This window comes from the organism of the source record quoted next, unplaced genomic scaffold (assembly GCF_019419815.1).
Source record: "Pyrus x bretschneideri cultivar Hongxiangsu unplaced genomic scaffold, Pyrus_bretschneideri_v1 Contig37, whole genome shotgun sequence".
In the NCBI taxonomy this organism is placed as follows: domain Eukaryota; kingdom Viridiplantae; phylum Streptophyta; class Magnoliopsida; order Rosales; family Rosaceae; genus Pyrus; species Pyrus x bretschneideri.
Genome location: NW_025999690.1, coordinates 1221069 through 1239793, shown reverse-complemented (window position 1 = coordinate 1239793; position 18725 = coordinate 1221069). Strand labels below are relative to the sequence as shown.

General features: G+C 39.7%; 1 protein-coding gene across 1 annotated transcript; it reads left to right on the top strand.

The window, feature by feature from the left end:
* Positions 1-1791: 1791 nt before the first annotated feature.
* On the top strand, positions 1792-5957 carry LOC103936360 (proteasome subunit alpha type-6). The gene is made up of 9 exons (XM_009346198.3): positions 1792-2022; positions 2436-2530; positions 2622-2703; positions 2833-2929; positions 3896-3954; positions 4128-4210; positions 4599-4694; positions 4908-4967; positions 5635-5957. Exons 1-9 carry the CDS (start codon positions 1947-1949, stop codon positions 5725-5727), a joined length of 741 nt encoding a protein of 246 aa, XP_009344473.1. The 5' UTR covers positions 1792-1946; the 3' UTR covers positions 5728-5957.
* Positions 5958-18725: the final 12768 nt, after the last annotated feature.

Here is an 18725-nt window from a genome sequence, read left to right as displayed (position 1 = left end):
TACTTGGGATTGGCATGACTGCATTTTGCTGGGATGTTTATTGAACCTTTGTCTCACTGCACCTTTAAGTTTATTTCTTTTGAGCTGTAAACTTTCCTCCCTTAGTGGCTGTTGTGTGTATATTTTAGAAGTTTCAGGTTATCCCTTATTAATAAACAACAGGGAAACTTTTGCGGTGAAGTATTACAGCTGAAACTTCTAATCAAGTGGGTTTGTAAGAATATCATAAGTTAAATTGAATTCACTTGTGTGTTTGGAAGGGTTTGGTTATTTTTGGTATGTGAAAGATGGTGGCATCATTGCTTCGTCTACGTAGCTCCGTTCAGAAAGTTGTTGAGTCCATAACTAAAGTTTCAAGATATTCGTATTCCAATCCACCTTACTCAGATCTTAGAAAATCATGGTGTCACATTTACCAGGAGACGGTGAGTGTGAAATCTTCCCAACATGAAGCTCGAGGAACTCACAGTCTAGCTTCATTCTCGAAGAATCTGAGGTCTATGTGAAGCTTGTGATGATGTAAGGAAGATGATGGGGGTAATTTGGTGGTCTTGGTTTGACGGTGAACAGCAAACCATTTTGTTGGAGATTCTACAATTGTTATCTGAATCAAGTGACATGGATTGGAATTATACAGAGATAGAATAGCAATTGCAGTTGGGATTGTACAATCGTTAGAGTGGAAGTGGGTGGGCCGTCAGAAAAATGCATATAATCCATAAAAGCAAACTGATAAAAGAACCAAAAACCAGAAATGCAGAGCCTTCAGTGGTGCTACCAAAGCCAAACTCATCCAAATTAGTCTTTCCCACCACAATCCCACCCAACTCTTTAATCTTCTTGATGGCAGTGGCGTTATACAATGACGTATAGACCTCCAGAACACGAGAAAGCTGTGCAGATATTGTCCTTGATAGCGACAAGAACCCAGCCAGGAGACCAAACTCCTCGTTCCTCTGAATCATCTCATCCAGCTTGCAGGCTTAGGCGGGGGCCGTGTCGAAGGAATAACCTCTTCTGCATAAAAAAATTCTTTGGTCTTCAAATGATATCTTAGGTGTGAAGATTGGATTGTTCAAGGCCTTTAGTATAAATACCATCAAATGATATCTTAGGTGTGAAGATTGGATTGTTCAAGGCCTTTAGTATAAATACCATCAAATGATATCTTAGGTGTGAAGATTGGATTGTTCAAGGCCTTTAGTATAAATACCACCCACACGAACATCCATTAAAATCTCTCCTCCATTGAGATCCTAGTAAATCTACGTCATTCTCATTACACCTAAATTTGCATGTACTTTTTCACATATTCTTAAAATCTTAATTTGACTACACATAGATTTGCATGTGCTCTTTTTAAATCCAGTGAAATCTTAATTTGACTATCCCAATACTTTAACTTTATTAAAATTCTCTCAAATCATAACTTGACTACATCTTATTTAATCGACTACTCTGGATTTGGATGTATTCTTTGAGTCCTCTCTATCCTAATTTGACTAGACCATGATTTTAAAGTCTTTAAAATCCTAATTAACTACCCCTCATTTTAAATCTACTAAAATCCTATCAATTCTTAGTTTGACAATTCCCGCCTAAGTTCAGAGCCAAATCTGTAGTTTACTCTAGCACTAAAGTGTCTTTGGGTAAAACAAATTTCGATGGTCATTTGGGCTTTTGTTTCAAATATTCTCTTAAGCTTGCTGGTCCAAAGTTTTGGCCCATCTCCATATTTTGGGCTCCCCCAAACAAAATGCAATACATGTGACATTGTTTCAACCTTGAACGTATTCAGCTAACTTGGGAAAAAAGCTTTCCTGTGTTTCCTCTTCTAATTAAAATCCCTCCGACTAGGGGTGGCCATTACAGTCTGATACACCAAGTCGAAGGAACCCTAAAAACCAGAGAAGAAAAAGAAGCTCAGAAATCGAAGCAATCAAATCATGAGTCGAGGAAGCGGAGGCGGATACGATCGTCACATCACGATTTTCTCACCCGAAGGTCGTCTCTTCCAAGTCGGTATGTGATAATCTCCAATACATACTGTGTGATTTTTCCGATTTGAATCTCGGATGGTCCCTCAGAGAGGGCAGATTTGTGGGTCTTTGGTTTTTTAGGGTTTTACGGGTCACCGAGATCAAAACCCATTTAATTGTTTTTATCATTTTGTTTTAATGCTGAAATCTGGGGAGAAATTCAAGATTATAGTAGCGAATGTGTACTTTTTTTGTATTGGGTTCTGGTTGGTGTGTCAATTTGCTAGCTCAATTATACATCAGTCAAATTAAGTAGCTTAATTTGTATGGGTTTTCGGTTTCTTGTCGGCACGAAAAGACAGTCGACTTAAATTTCGGTTTATTGGATGCTGAACTTGATCCCTGTAAGGGATGTTGTTTTCTGAGTTGGTTTTTCTTCGTCTTATGATTGGATAGAGTATGCTTTTAAGGCTGTTAAAGCTGCTGGGATCACCTCCATTGGTGTCCGGGGAAAGGATTCAGTATGTGTTGTGACCCAGAAAAAAGTCCCGGTGAGTATTGTTGGTGGTATAACTGAGTCTTTATTATCATACCATGCTGTGAATTAGTGCGGGTTGTAAATACATCATGATATTAATGCAGGACAAGCTTTTGGATCAGACAAGTGTCACACATCTTTTCCCCATCACTAAGTTCCTAGGGTTGCTGGCTACTGGAATGACAGGTTTCTTTTTCTTCTTCGTTGACTTTTGTTGGAAGCTTTAACTCGAACATTTGTGCTTTCGGCAATGTTTAGTTCTTTTGTAGTTCAAAAGCTCACATTGGTTCATCCTTTTGACATGTAATTTTGTAGCTGATGCGAGGACCCTAGTTTCGCAAGCAAGGAATGAAGCAGCTGAGTTTCGTTTTAAATATGGATACGAGATGCCTGTGGATGTGTTGGCTAAATGGTAATCACTTTAAGTGTTTATACAATACTATGTTATGCTATATTACAACTGAACTTTTAGCATGCAGTTTTTCAGTATTCCATCTTGAGTTATATTTTAAGTTAGAGTTGTTTAATTGTATCCATTGTATGTTTTTCACTTGTTGTGGCTGTTTTTGTTTGGGCCAGTCTTGTTGAATTTAACAGTTCAAGTAAGATTTGTTCACCCCTTCCTCTTAATTGGATATGTAGAATGGACACCATAATGGGATGCCATGGTTCTATAGTTATGGGGTTTATTGTCGGGGTTATTGGTTCACTTCATTATTGGGTAGCTCTCTCATGCCCTCTTCCCCCCCTGAAATTATGTACAGCCTCTCTCTCTCTCTCTCTCTCCCTATCCCTCTTTCTTCCCCTCTCTCTCCCTCCCTGACTAGGTTTATGTAAAAGAAATAATTTAATTTTTTCCTTTGGATAAAGTAAATATTGTAATGCCAAGTGTGCATAGACTTTTCTGCTTAACCTTAGAATTCAAGGGATTTGGATCTTCCAGTCAAAAGATCAGGGGATCATTTCTCTAGGTTAGAGGTTTTGGTTGCATTGTCTAGATGATCCCTCTTATGGTTATGTATCTTCTCATTTGTTATTTCAAGGAAAGGATGTTTAGATGAAATGCCCCAAGCGAAGGTTTTTTTTCCCTGGATGGGGAAAGGATCGGCAAACTTCAGCCATTAGTTTCTGTAATGGTTGTTCCAGAGCGAGCATAAAGCATATGAAATTACCCAACTTCAAATGCACGGTATTGGGATTCAGTAACCTCTATTTCCTAGAGAGCCACTGGATAATTGACTATACTTTAAATACTGCCTCTTATTTTCCATCCATACCAATTCCAAGTTTCTAGTATTACAGTCAGAACAGTACAGACTACTGTATATAATTGCAAAGTCATCTCATTATCTTTTATTGATATGATTTTGTATGACAGGATTGCAGACAAATCACAAATCTATACTCAACATGCTTACATGAGGCCACTTGGAGTAGGTTTGTTTCTAATCCGTTCTACAGCAGTGGATAATCTTTTCTACTAGCAAAGAACTACATCGTGCAATGATGCATACTGATTGTTTCTCTTCCTCCCTCCCCCCTATATAACCTGGTTTGTCTTTTGCATTTTCACTGATATCATTATCTACAAATTATGTTTGCTTTCAAAGTGGCTATGGTTTTGGGCATTGATGAAGAGCTTGGACCTCAACTCTACAAGTGTGACCCAGCTGGCCATTACTTTGGTCACAAGGTAAGTGCCAAGAATATTTCTTTTCATGTAACTTAATGTAAAGAACTCAAAGTATGTATGCAACATAATGGAATTTGCTGTGAGAACCACCCACACTTCTATCAAGTTTCAATTTTGCATCAATCCTATTTTGGTTTACTCATTAAACAGATACTCTTCTTGTAGGGTTCTCTCCTCCCTCTTTAGTACATGCTTTTACATTTATAGAAAGCACTTAAGATTAACTTGCATCCCTACAATATGTAGATCGTTTCGACAAAGATCAAAGAGAAAAATATAATCATCTTGAGACATCACTATTAGCTCTACTCTGCCATAGTTATATCTTTGTTTTAGAGCATCGATCTGTGGTTCTAGTTCTCAACTGATCTCTAATTACACATCTTAGGCTACAAGTGCTGGATTGAAGGAGCAAGAGGCCATCAATTTCTTGGAGAAGAAAATGAAGAATGAGCCTTCATTCTCTTACGACGAGACTGTGCAGGTAGACGTTGTTGTCATAGTATATTGAACAGGGTGCATAAGATATTTTACCTATTAGATAAAATCTATTTCCGGAGATTTTGATGGTTCTTAGCTATTGAACTATGATTATGTTAACTATAACAAAAGTAGGAATGAGAATAATGATAATAATAAATAATAAGAATACTATTTTGGGTTCCTTCTCTAACTTCCCATATTTGTTCATTTGTAGACTTGTATTTCTGCCCTGCAATCAGTTCTGCAAGAGGATTTCAAGGCCACTGAAATTGAGGTATTTGAAACCCCCATTTTAGTGTTTGAAATTTTTTACTGCTTTCTGATGAGAACCTTAAATGCACTCTTGTTGGCATATGGGTAATAAACTTTTCATTGCTTGTATGGTGTGACGGTATAATTTTCACGTAGGTTTTAACTTGTCTCGTCATGGCACTCTGTTGAGAGCTAACAGTAGATCAAATAACATTTACGGAGGCAATTTAGTTTGTTGCATTGGGATCATAAGTGTCACTCCAAGGGTCTCTGAAGGGCCAAGTCAATTGTTTCCCTTCACTCTTCCATTTTCCCTAGGAGCCTAACAGGGTCTGAAAATAATCTTGTTTTGCATCGTCTGTAGCGACCTGCTTCCAGTTCGCTATCATATACCTTTTTAAGTGTACTATCTACTACTCAGGAGTCTGTTCTGTCTGTCTCACAATCTGTTAATTACATTGATGGGGTAATACTGGGGTTTTGTATGAGATCTCTCCTGATCGCTGCTTTGCAAAGTTACTTTCCATATCCTATGTTTCATGTTTACGTATATCTAATTTCCGTCAATTTCTTGGCCGTACATGACATGCATTAAATTTTAGCCATATGTTGACGGTGTGACAATGCATTGCAGCAGCAGTAAGTTTATCGAATAAAATGTATGTTAATTTTCCATTGACAATATTCAGGTTGGAGTGGTGGTAAAGGAGAACCCTGTCTTCAGAGTGTTGTCTACCGAAGAGATTGATGAGCACTTGACTGCTATAAGTGAGCGAGACTAAGTCCTAGGCTAAAGCCAAAATTGCCTGGAGATGCTCAAATTCGAAAGTTCGCTGGACATTTTCGCATCCCATTTAAAATATAATGTTCACTTAAAACTATGAGCGATTTGGACAGGATATTTACTCGTGTAACTTTTCGTTAGTTGAATTACTGTTGTAAGATTTTCAAAATTCACTGTCTTCCATGATTTGTAGTCTTTTTCCAGAATTACTAGTTGAGTTGAACTTAACCTCTGTCCAAGATCTTTCTAAACTATCCAATGACTTGGAAATGGAAAAGAAGAAAATTACAACTATATAATTAGCCATATAGTAATGTTGTAACTTTCAGTATGGAAGTATTGTAACATTGGGGGATGAACGCCCACCCAACAACAACCCCCAACCCAACCCACCCCCCCCCCCCCCCCCCCCCCTCTCCTCCTCCTCCTCCTCCAACAAACACCCACCCAAGACGATGCGAATCTTGTTAGAGGAAGACGACGGTGAATCTTAGTGGAGGAAGGTGATGGCGACAATGATGGGCAAAGAAGGTCAGTGAGGTTGGTAGCGGCGGTGGGGCTAGCAAATGGGTGGATGTTAGTCTTCGTTGCCGGGGTTGGGTGATGGGGTGGTGGTGGCTGTTGGGTCGAAGGCCGGGGTTGGGTGATGGGATGGGTGGTGGCTGTTAAGTCGAAGGGAGAGGAAGGGGAGGAATGTATTTCTCAAATCTTAGGGTTTTAGGGTTGGTTAGGATGTTTTAACTTATTTTCTTAAATTTTAAAAAGTTACCTAATATTAAAGTTGGCTCTAGTTGGTTAGTGGGACACACGGCAAACTATTGAGAGGATATGTGCATCCACTCGAGTTAATGGTGGTGAGCAAAAATGCTCCCTTTCTTCTTAAGCTACACTGGAACTGATTAATGGCTGATTTGGGTATTCCATGTTGTTGTCAAAACACTTTTATAGTGCTAACATTAAATTATTTTCGCGTAAAATTGGATTCAATTGGATATATTCCTTTTTGTTCCTAAAGACAAATATTCGGCTACTTAAGTTGAAAGAGTATTCATTAACACTAGGGGTGGGTTTAGTTTCATTCGGTTTGTTTTTTTGCCAAAATTGAAATAGAATCAAAATTTCGGTTCGGTTTGATTTTTTTCGGCTTTTTTTTTTGTTTTTTGTTTTTTTTTTTATCCGGTTTGGTTTTATTCGATTCCTTTTTTTTGTACATATCAAGATCAGATAAACCTATATTATTCTATTAACAACCTCGAAAGCAAACAAATAAAGAAGCTCTTCTAAGTTCCAACACATCATTTGCATACTCAATATAATTAGGCCCTAGACTTTGTTCATACTTGGCAACAAAGTTTCACAAAAGAAACATAATAGCATACATTCATAAAGTGTAAAGAGATTTGGTTATGTTCGGTTCAGTTTTTGTTTGGTTTTCGATTTTTCGATTTCGGTTAGGTGTTCGGTCCCTTTTTTTTTTCGGTTTTTTATTTTTTGAACCCACCCCTAATTTGTACACCAAAAAACTTTATTGTTGTATTTTATTATGTTTTTATACTTAATGAATTCTGGTTTTTATGTAAAAAATAATATCTTACGCATAAAGTCATAAAAATTGTCTTCAACAGCAAGCATATTGCGCCAAAATTCTTTTGTCTCATCAACAACAATAACATCAGAAAATTGAAGTCAAGCAAATCCGCCCCTAAGACAACCTGGCCTATCTCTTCATAAGTCACTACTGAAGTCTACTTTTCAAAAGCTTGTTCGGGGAATTGATATGCATAAACTTTCTGAGTTATAACATTGTCAGTCCTCTTTGGAATTATGTCAAACTCAAAGGGATTATCCCGAAGTATACTCACTTGACCTTAAAATACTATTTTCCTTATGATTAGAAGCATTTTTTCCTTTGGGTTTTTGTTGCATGACTAGGTTTTAACAAGGAACCTATTCTGGGATGGTCATACCCTTGTGTATGTCCAATAGACGTTTAAACTGACTTTGCATTCAACTCACCATTTACCTTGGACTATATACTTTTGTACCATATTGGATTTTACCATAACTGAGTTTTGCAAGACTTATTTCCACATGCAAGTTCTTTTGTTTAAGACTAGTGTGTTCCTTAATCAGTGTTGACAAGACGACTTCATCAAACTTTGCTACATCTGATGTGATATTTACTAAGTATTGACATACTCAAGGGAGTGTTGTGAACATTATTAGCATATGTTTGATTGTGTAAATCCTAGTTAGATTGAGTTTAAGACTACTCAATATTCTAGTGATTATTTCCTTTTAGACTTTGTATTTACTTGGATGACAAGTTACTGTTCCCTCTTGGTTCATCATAAATAAGGCCACAAATATAAGGAGATGTTGTAAAATTGATGGTATGTGCAGTGGAATAAAGTAAATAAGTCATAATATTTACGAGGTTCAGCAAGTGTGCATAAGTCCTTGGTGTAGCGGTAGCAATCTCTCTTATTATCAAATGGGAACTACAAATGAAAACAAGAGATTGTATGTTTTCTTTTGTCGCAACATTTGTGAGCTAATAGGCCTTTATATAGAAAAACATATCGTTCCCTGCTAAGGCCAAGAAATGTGAAAGTCGGCAGCACACCTTCAACATTTGTAGGCTGACAAGATCTTCAACTTTGGTTGGCTGAAAAGAAACAGTGGGCGATGTTTATTTCCTCATGTGGTCATCCATCTTTATAACATTCCCCCTTGGATGACTACAAGTCATTTATTGACTATCTTTAAAATTTCTCTAATGATAACCAACAGGAGATGAATGGATGGTCTAAAGGAGACAAAAACACTTTGCTCATGTAGCATACTCTTAGATGCTCCCCCTGATGATATCTCCTCCTGATTAGAATAAGCAGATCAACTAACTTGTTATCACGCCAATGTGTGTTAGTGTAGTTCTTGAGCTTCTGAAGTGAAAACTTTTGGCATATAGTTCGTGAGGTTGTGTGCCATATTAGGTTTGAATGTGTTTCTGCAGTTTCCATTACTTAATTCTGTCTGTGAGCCATCTTTATGCAAACGAGAGAGATACTCATATTTTGCTTGCCTAGTAAGGCCATGGCTATTAGTGAGTTCATTAGAATTAAACAAGCACATGTCTATAATTTCCAGGAGTTATCAATAGATAAACATTATTTCATTGTAATACCCATACAGTAAATGTTTCATCTGATTCAATTATTGTGGTAAATACAATAAGGCATATACTTCACTAAGATGTGGTACTTCTGGACCAAATATCAATTCATCTTTTCCCTTATAAGGAATAATCTTTCTTAGTGTCTAAATATCGATTAATCATTTGAGTGTTCAACTCATGATCTTCAATCCATATGATTCTTTAATGCCATAAAAATTTTGATGGATAAGATTCACGTTGACATATTGTTCGATCTGCAGTTCAAGACAATACTCCTTTCAATACTTTATAATCTTTCTACACTCTTTAAGAGTCCCAATCTAATATCAACTCTTGCAAGAGATTTAATAGGTTGCAACAATATCATAATGATAGTATTCACCAAGGCAATTTATACCATCCATTAATATTGAGTAAATAATTTATGCTTTACCCTTCCAGGGCTTTCTTCAAGCAATTTGAATTCTTCAGTGATTTTCTACACTTCATGACACATTCTTCTTTGGAATTTATACAGAGCAACTTGCTTCCATGTATACTTGAGAGATTTACTTATGGAAATATGCTTCGGGCATTTCATAAGCCTTCGTATAATACGTATAATTCTCCACTGAAATGAACAAGTTTCATAATAGGAAATCAAGTTTATAGGAGCGTATTAAAATTTTAGGTTTCAAACAGGAACCTTGTGTCATACCATGTGAGTGTAGTTCATTGTATTACTGTTAACCTTAAAAACTACCAAGCCTACATGGCATGCAACCTAAGTAACTAATGAGCTAACCACGTCCTTTAGTTATGTGCAGGACGTGCCAACTAGTCGGCCGAGCTCGTCCGGGGAGTAAAATATGTTGATGTGGTGTTGGGCTCGCTGATGACTTCTTGATCTTTCTACTGCGGTCGAAGAAGGAACACGCCTCGGTCTTCGGGTTCTAAAGCTTGGAGATAAGGCTGCTAGTTTTGCGAAGTTCAAATATCAAATTCGGCTTTCAATATGCCGAATGTAGTAACCTGTAACACTTCACTTCGCCAAGAAGGCTGATGAGATGACTTCTACCAACAAGGACTCGAAAATCCTTGTTGATCGAGACTTAGATAAATAATTAGTCGGTCTCGAAGCAGTGCTGTTTATCCAAACTGAAGATGCTGCTCGGTAGGCTAATTCTACGGCTCCAGTGCTGTTTATCCAAACTGAAGATGTCACCGGTTGCCTTCACAGTGCTGTTTATCCAAACTGAAGATGTGTTGGCCGAAAAATAAAATAAAAAATCTCAAGATGTTTGAGAGGTTTGCGCAGGGCAATTTGTATGTTGAATTGGATGGGGCTTGAATGATGCACTTCCTTCTTTATTTATAGTAGTGAACCTACTCTTGGCTGAACCAGTGATGTACTCATATTAGAACTCTTTATCCCAATTTGATTATGATTCAGCCAATCCTAGTTCCCATAGGTTCCTGAACTAGGTTCTATAATGAACCAGGTTCATTCCCTAATTCTCAGTGCCTTCAGCTTTGAGACCCTTTGTTGTATCAGGATTCGCCCTCTTTGCTTATCCAAATCAATCATTCTCACAATAGGATTCAGCCAACCTGATTGGGCGGCCTTATGGCAGCAGGACGACCCATAATACTTTTGGAAGAGTATTGGGCTGGAAACAAACCTAGGCTCGGCCCAATAAAATTATTTTGGGCTCAAACATTGCCCCCTCACTTTTGAGGTCGTCGGCCTGCAATTCTTGGCCAAGCTTTGACCTTGAAGAAGTGAAATCGTCCTTTAGCATTTTACTAAAAGGTACTGAGAAACCTTGAATATCGCAACCATTTGACGCATTTATAAGGCACTATTACAGATCTTACCCCTATCAAACTCCCTACCACGTATCATCTTCTTAGTATGTTTGTCCTTTAATGATGACATTTAACACCGAAACGTCCCTTCAGTTTTAAACTCGCCGTCACGCGCCATCATGTAGCCTTAACCCATGATTTTTTTGATCTTTTCGAGATATTTGAACACTAAAATGTCATTTCCCCCCTTAAATTCGCCATTACACGCAAATGTGCATCCTTGATCCATGAGTTTTTCAGTCCTTTCACCTGGATTCTTTGAATATCCATCATGATCATCAAATCCTCTAGTTGATTTTATCCCCCTTTTTAAAACTAAATTATTGATCTTCCTCCCAAAATGCCTATAAATGCTCATCTCTCCTCCACTCAAATTTTACGCTTTCAAAATTCTTGAATCTCTTGCCAGTTGCTTTTAAACTCGTAAAAGAAACCATACTCTTAATTCCTAAAAAAACCTTCATCTTCAATAGCTGCCAATACATTTATTACTAAGTTCTCTGAGGAATGCAACAAGTGCCTAAGCAGCACTGATGGAAACACCATCATGACCATTCGATTCGAGGATAAACCAAATGTTCTCCATTAAACTCTAGGCCCACTCTTCAAGGATGACGTCCTAAAAACCATCATCGAAATGCTGAAAGCACACTACCCGAAACCTTTATTCCAAGGGTACGATTGGTCGAAATAGGAATCGACCAAACCCTAAGGTGTCTGGCCCTCAACTATTTTGGCTTGGGCTGCTTAGGTCACTCGGATGGAGCCACACTTTGGTGATGAATGGAGGTCTCTTGGCATTTTTGATGCCATCAAACTCTCGACCATCGAGATGAATTTGGACTGAGAACTTGTGATGGCTACTTTAAGCTTTTGGTGTTCGGCCACCAACACAATGATTTTTCCCCTCGGCTCCCTTGGTTCGATGGTGTTGGATATCTCAGCCATACTTGGCACTTCTCCAACCGGCCTCCCAATCGATATTGCTCTCTCCGAGTATAAATTCGACTTGGACTTGAAGACCATTTTCAAAGATCGATCTATCAAAGCCTTGATGCAAGGAGACCAAAGCTCGTTGAAAGAAGACGAGCAAAAGCTGCACAAAAACTTCTTTAACTACAACACCCTGGTTACCCACTTTGCCGGCTCGGAAGGGGGAGTTCTTAAGATGGGGGAACACGAGGCGTTCTTATTTTATTAGTACAATAAATATATTTTCTCTGCCAAATTGAATAAGTGCTTGGCTGAGAACATGTTAGTTGCCGAAGCCTTGGCTAGTGGTCATGTCTTAGCCCTTAGCCTTACCAATCTCAATTGATGTTTAGTAGACACTTCTGCGGGGAAGATCGACCCCCACCAAAACGGCCCGCTCTAGGTCTTCTAGCTCTGGCTGCAGGTCTATTTCTCGACGCTGAGGCTAGAAGTCCCAAACTTCAACCCTTCTGAGGCAATGGGCCTGAAACTGGCCTCACACCCTTTTCCTGCTTATTCGGCCGAAGGAATCTTTAAATATTTCTTCAGCTTAGAGGGCTTGTCAGACGACAAATTCCAAGTTTGTCGTCGTCGGACATATCCATCATCTATTATCCTCCCACAATCCGCATGGGAAAAAGCTGAAAAAGCTGATCTCTAAATGTCATGGGGATCCTTTATTATCAATCGCGACTTACCTTATGGTTGTGAAGCCCGATGAGGAAGTTAGGAAATATATCATCCCAACTTCCTGGCTCATCAATTGGGCTATCTCCAAGGGTACCTCATACCGTTCCTTGATTCTCGCTCGCTTCTTAACTAAGAGAACCTCTCTGGCTTTTCAGAGAGAGAATATGAAATAGCCGAGTGGGGGTTCGATGTTCCAAGTTTCGCCTTCGATTGAACACTCTAGAAACCCAATGTGCCAGCACTTTCGTCGATTGGTGAGGTGCTTACACAAAGGACTTTTTTAGTGTTTCAGTTGAGAAAGTCTCTAAGAAGCTTTTTGGCGATCAACCCAAAAAGTCTCTCGTCCCAAAATCCAAAGAAACGGCCTAATGTGTATACCTTCTTACTCATCTTGTTCATCTATTTATTTCGAATTTCATTCCAACCTAAACTTAGTCTTTTTAGGTCGTTGTACTATAAAAGGGGCTAAAGTGGTTGCGATGGCCGCAACTAAGAAAAAACTTGCCCTTCATGTGAAAAAGGCGGCTGCTACTGTGCGGACTCCGCCGAGTAAACGACCTTGCCTGGAAGCCAACATGGCAGGGAACGCTCCCCATCCTAAAAACCGTGTCAAGAAATTGGCAAAGAAAGAGGAACGGGAGATTCGTGTCATCTCCAACCAAACCATAAGAGTAACTACTCCTAGTGTTTCTCCCCCCACTCCTGCCGTCCATGTCTCAACGAGAGTGCAGTAAAAGCTTCCAACATATCAAGCACTTGAAGTTCATCATGTCCCTCAAGTTATGGTCGAACCGGTTGTTGCTTCGTTAGTCGAGGAACCTGCAACTCCGGGGTTGACCATTGCTCCCCAAGCTGACCTATCAGCTGCTGTCTTAGAGAAAGTGACCACCTTGGCTGAGAGAAAGTGTCTCCCAAATCCAAAAGGAAAATCGGTGATCATTCTGGAAGAAGTACGATTATTCTTGCTAATAATTTCTTTATCTCTTAATTGAATTTCCAAATAAAAAAAACTTTTGTTCAGGAGGATGAGGCATCTGGCCAGAACGATACTCTTGCAGCCGAAAAAAGTGCGGGACATGGAACGGAACTTTTCACTAAGCCCGAAGCGACGACAGAGACGCCGATTCATCCACAGGACCAAGATATCGGCATTCCTCCTCAAGAAGCCACTTTGGCCTTTGTAAGACATTTATTATTTTCATGAATTTTCCTTTTTTAGAGTTCTAAACCAAGAAAAATATCAAATGCCAGGTGCCCAGCCGTTCATTTCACCGAAAATTTTATGCGCCAAAGGGCATTATTTATATTTCTTGGCCGCCCCAATAGCCATTAGACATAGATAACCTTCATCATCCGCATGAACTAAAAGGTTGTTTTAAGCACTGGGCTTGGCCATTAAGCTCTCTAGGTTCGAGCAATGAACCAGCAGACATAGCTAAAGTTTCCTCTCTGCAGGTTTAACGCATCCCATTTTTTGTTGCTTTGTAACTTAGAACTTTTCTAACAATTTCCTTCTTATGTAGCCTTCATAGGAAGTCAAGCTTGATGCACTATTCTTTAGTACTTCTGGAGTAGCCGGGTCTTATGTAACCACAACCGAGTCTGACGTCTTTGTCAAGTTGCAGGAGCTTTTATCCCTTTCGGCTTCACAAATCCTTTTGGCCTCGACTCCGTAGGAGAGTGTCTAAACGATCTTGTAGCTGGTGGCTTGGTGAGCACCGAAAGTGTTGTTCATTTATCTAATATCCTGGAGCGAACCCGACAATACTTCACTACTTTTGAAAGGGCTATTTGGGCCAAGGATGACCTAAAGGCCACAAAGATTGCTCATGAAACTAGTCTATTGGAGGTTGAGGCCATAAAAGCAAAGAAAATGCAACTGGCCAACCTTGATCAGCAAATTGTCTAACTTCAACATCAAATTGCCGAACTTTAACGACAAAGGTCGGCCGTTGCTTTAGAGCTTGAAAAGGATTTTGAAGTGTATAAGTCTCAACTGACAGACTACGTGGCTGGTGCAAAGCAGATACAACAACTTCAGCTTGATAAAAGAACAAGACAGGCCGAAGTCATAGTAAAGTAAGGTGGTTGGAATTGAAGGCCGCTCTTGAAGCCTTCCTTCCTTCGACCCCTTAGGATTTTGGCTTTACTAATCAGCTGTTGGATTTTTTTATTGTAACTTCACTTTTACGCCTTTTGCAAAATTAATGAAATTAGTTATTCCTGCATCTCCCAATTGACTGGATAATACTTCTTTAAAAATTTCCCATTGATTGGTAGTTTATGTGTTAGACTAGTTCAATCTCTGAGGTGGTATGCCTACTTGCCAAGAACTTTGCGTACGACCTTGCTTCAACCCATTTGGTGAAATAATCGATTGCTACAAGTATCCATGCATGCTTTGCTGATCTGGAAGACGACGTGATCTTGCCGATTACATCTATGGCCCATCCTTTGAACGACCATGGTTTGGTGACCCAATGAAGCAATTTGGCCGGGACCCTTTGTACAGGTCCATGAATTTGACATTGTACAAACCCTCGTGCGTACTCAATACAATCTTTTAACATATTTAGCCAAAAATAACCGTGTCGTCAGAGCAACCGTGTTTTACGTCCGGATTGATGAGCTTCACATGTTCCTTCATGTACCTCTATGATAGCCTGGGCGGCTTCTTTTGGGTCGATGCATAGTAACAACAATTCGTCTTCACTTTTTCGATACAATTCATTTTGATACCTCACGTAATTTATGGCATGTACCCTAGTCTTGTGGTTGTACTTACCACTAGGATTATCAAGGTACTGCATGATTAATCTTCTTCAATCGTCAGATCTTCTTGTTCCAACAATGAAGGTAGAGACATAACTTGTGTACGGATCACATGGTCGTGTTGAAAAGCTTGTAGATTAACTAAGGCCGGGTGTCGTTGTCGTATTACTGGTATAACCCGGCCTAGTTCGCCCCCCCAAGAATTATGCTCCGGAGGTTATTTAAGCCAGTTCGTCGGCGTCAGTGTTTCAAGTTCCTGATATGTGCTTAAACATGATGCCCTAAAAAAAATCAGCCTAATAAGTGGCAACCATGTGATAGGGCACCAGAGTGTAACTCATGCAACTAAAAGTCCCATTGAGTTGGTTAATCACAAGTTTTGAATCGCTAAGTACTAGGATGCGGGCTGCTTTCAAGTCGTGAAGAACATGAAGCCGATGATGAGGTCTTCATATTCTGCTTGATTGTTCGTATAATCAAAATTTAGTTTGAGGGAGAAATACCATCGGTAATGATCAGGGGATTGGATAACAACCCCTACCCCGACTGAGATTGAGGTACTAGAGCTGTTAAAATACATTGTCCAGTAATTGTCACGTGTTTCTATCATGCCAATATCAACGTCATTGCCCTCAACATAGTATGGGGAAGGGTGTTGAGCTAAGAAATCGGCTAGTGTCTGCCCTTTGATGGCTTTTTGAGGGACATATTGCAAGCTAAATTCGAATAGTGCCATCGTTCATTTTCCAATTCTTGATCGAGTGAGCATATACCGAATAACATTGGTCTGGGCAATGCCTTGAGTGACGGAAGAGAACATATAATGCTTGAGTTTCGATGCGGCAAAAAACAAAGCTAGGCAAAGTTTTTCGACAGCTGAATAATTGATCTCTGGTGAGTTAAGATTCTTGCTTAGGTAAAAGATGGCATGCTCATGCCCCATATCGTTGTCTTGTGTAAGGAGGCAACCGATGGATTCTTCGACTGTCGCTTAATGCTTGATTTATCGCGCTGAGGCGGTATAAGGACACGTAGGGTCATGAGAGAAACCTTGATTTGTGTGAAGGCCGCTTAATGCTCCTCACACCATTCAAACTTGTCAAAGCCCTTGAGTTCCAAAAGCATGGAGAAAGCCTTCATTTTTCCCGCCGAATTAGTAGTGAAACAGCGAAGGAAATTGATTTTACCGAGCAAAGACTGTAATTGCTTTTTGTTTGTCGGGGGTGGATCGTTGATGATTGCGCAAGCCTTATTTTCGTTTACCTCAATGCCACAATGATGTACAATGAAACCCAGAAAGTTACTGGATGGTACACCGAAGACGCACTTAGTTGGGTTCATTTTGAGATTATGTTGGCCCATACGAAGGAAAGCTTGTCGAAGATCATCGAGATACGTTCGGCGACATTTCAATTTGACTACAACATCGTCGATGTAGACCTTGACGATGGTACCAATCAAGTCATGAAAAATTGTATTCATAGTACATTGATATGTGGCATCGGCATTTTTAAGGCCGAACGGCATGACTACCCATTCGTAGGTCCCGAGTGCCCTAGGGTAACAAAAAGCTGTTTTGTGGACATCGACCTCGGCAATGAAGATCTGTTTGTAGCCAGCATGGTCATCCATAAAGGATAACATCTTATGGTTTACCACGGTGTCAATTAGCAAGTCTGAAATCGACATCAGATATTTGTCTTTAGGGGTTGCCAAATTCAAATTACGAAAATCGATGCAAATATGTAGAACACCATTTTTCTTTAAAATTGGTATAATATTTGCTAGCCATTCGATGTATGGGGCTGTTCGAATAAACTTGCCTTTTAAAAGTCGAACAAGTTTTGTCTTTTATGCCAAGCTGAACTTCTGTCGAGAATTGTCAGGGAAGTTGGTGAAAAGGTTTACAACCAGCTTTCATGTGTAATTCGTGCTTTACGAGCATTCGATCTAGGCCAGGCATCTTTGAGTAATTTACAGAGTTTTGTTTCCATGGGTTGGGGTAACAAAGTGCTAATGAATAAAGGTTGAGGGTTATTGGCCTTGCCAACATTTATTTTCTCTAATGGATCCTTGACCTGGGGCCGTTTGTCTGACCGAGGCAGCTTGGACGTTCTCCAGTGATAGAACTGGACCATTGTCTATTTCAATGAGGAACTCGACTAAGTTTACGCCAAAATTTAGTTGTTTGAAAATGACATACCAATGGGCCAGCAATCGTTCCATGGTGGATAAAACTGCGGCCTGGCGTCTATTCTATTTGATATCAGACATCAGGACTGGCAATTAGGTCAGCCAGTCCGAGTCTCGTCGAATCTTGGTGAACATTCTGGACGCCAACCTCAATAACCTTCTGAACTGAGATTCGGATCGACCATCCTTCCTCGTTAGACCCTTGTAGAGTGATATAGCCAACTTGATCATCGAAATAACAAGCTTGAATCATATTAGCTTTAAATTGCTGATTGCTGACCAGATGGATCACGACCAATTTGCCATCCCAGAAGATAATGACTTGATACAGTGATGACATGATATAGTTTGTTTGGTGGATCCAATCACGACCAAGCAAGGCATTTACTCGATTTTTGAATCGACTATGAAAAATGCAGTCATATGGTTGCGACCTACGATATTTACCTCTAAGGGAAGCATTTCCTTGGTCTGGGACTTGTCCCCGACCAAGCTATTCATGGTTACCTTTGATGGGATAAGCTTATCGTTAGATCGTCATAATGCCTTCATGATGGAAATGGGCATGATGTTAATTGTTGCCCTACAATCGACAAAATTTTTGGAAATTGGGTATCCTTCAATATGAGCCGTAATATACAACGGCTTTAAATGTTGAAGATTAATGGAAGAAGAATGGGAAAACACTTTGGCAAGAGCCGCCTTAAGTTTATCTTATTTGCTTACTGGTTCGGCCTCTTCGATGGTGACGAAGTTGACTTATGTTGCTTCCTTGATAACCACATTCCCATCTAGGAAATTCGGCAGGGACGTGATTGGTTGGAACTCAGCAGGTAAGACGTGGACCATGCTAATTTCTATATTTTCAAGGACCGAAGGGCCTATCGGGTTGTGATCTTCGTCTTCTAGATTTTCGGGCGAGGTATCCTACTCCTGATCATCTTCGTCTTGATCATCCTCTACTTCAACGAGTAATTATTTATGTGGTACATCCACTGGAGCTGTTTCATTCTGGTTGTTATCCTTGAGCTCGGTTGACGTTGGGACTTAGTTCTGCCCTTGTGAAGCCTCACAGGTTCGCTTTTGATAGGCGATGCGGGCATCCTTTGTGGCCAAATAAGTATCCAAATCGCCATATGTTCTTTTTTGTCGGGCGTAAGGCCGAAGAAGGCCACGGCTGAGAAGACTTCAAAATGGTATCGCAGATATTGAAGGTCCTCTAGCGAGAAAGGAAGATCGGTGGTATCTATATCAGTAAATGGTTCAACTTCGAAGACGAGAACTTGAGCCTTACGTATATGCTGGAACCTGGCCTTCATCCCCAGATTTATTGTTTTCTGAAT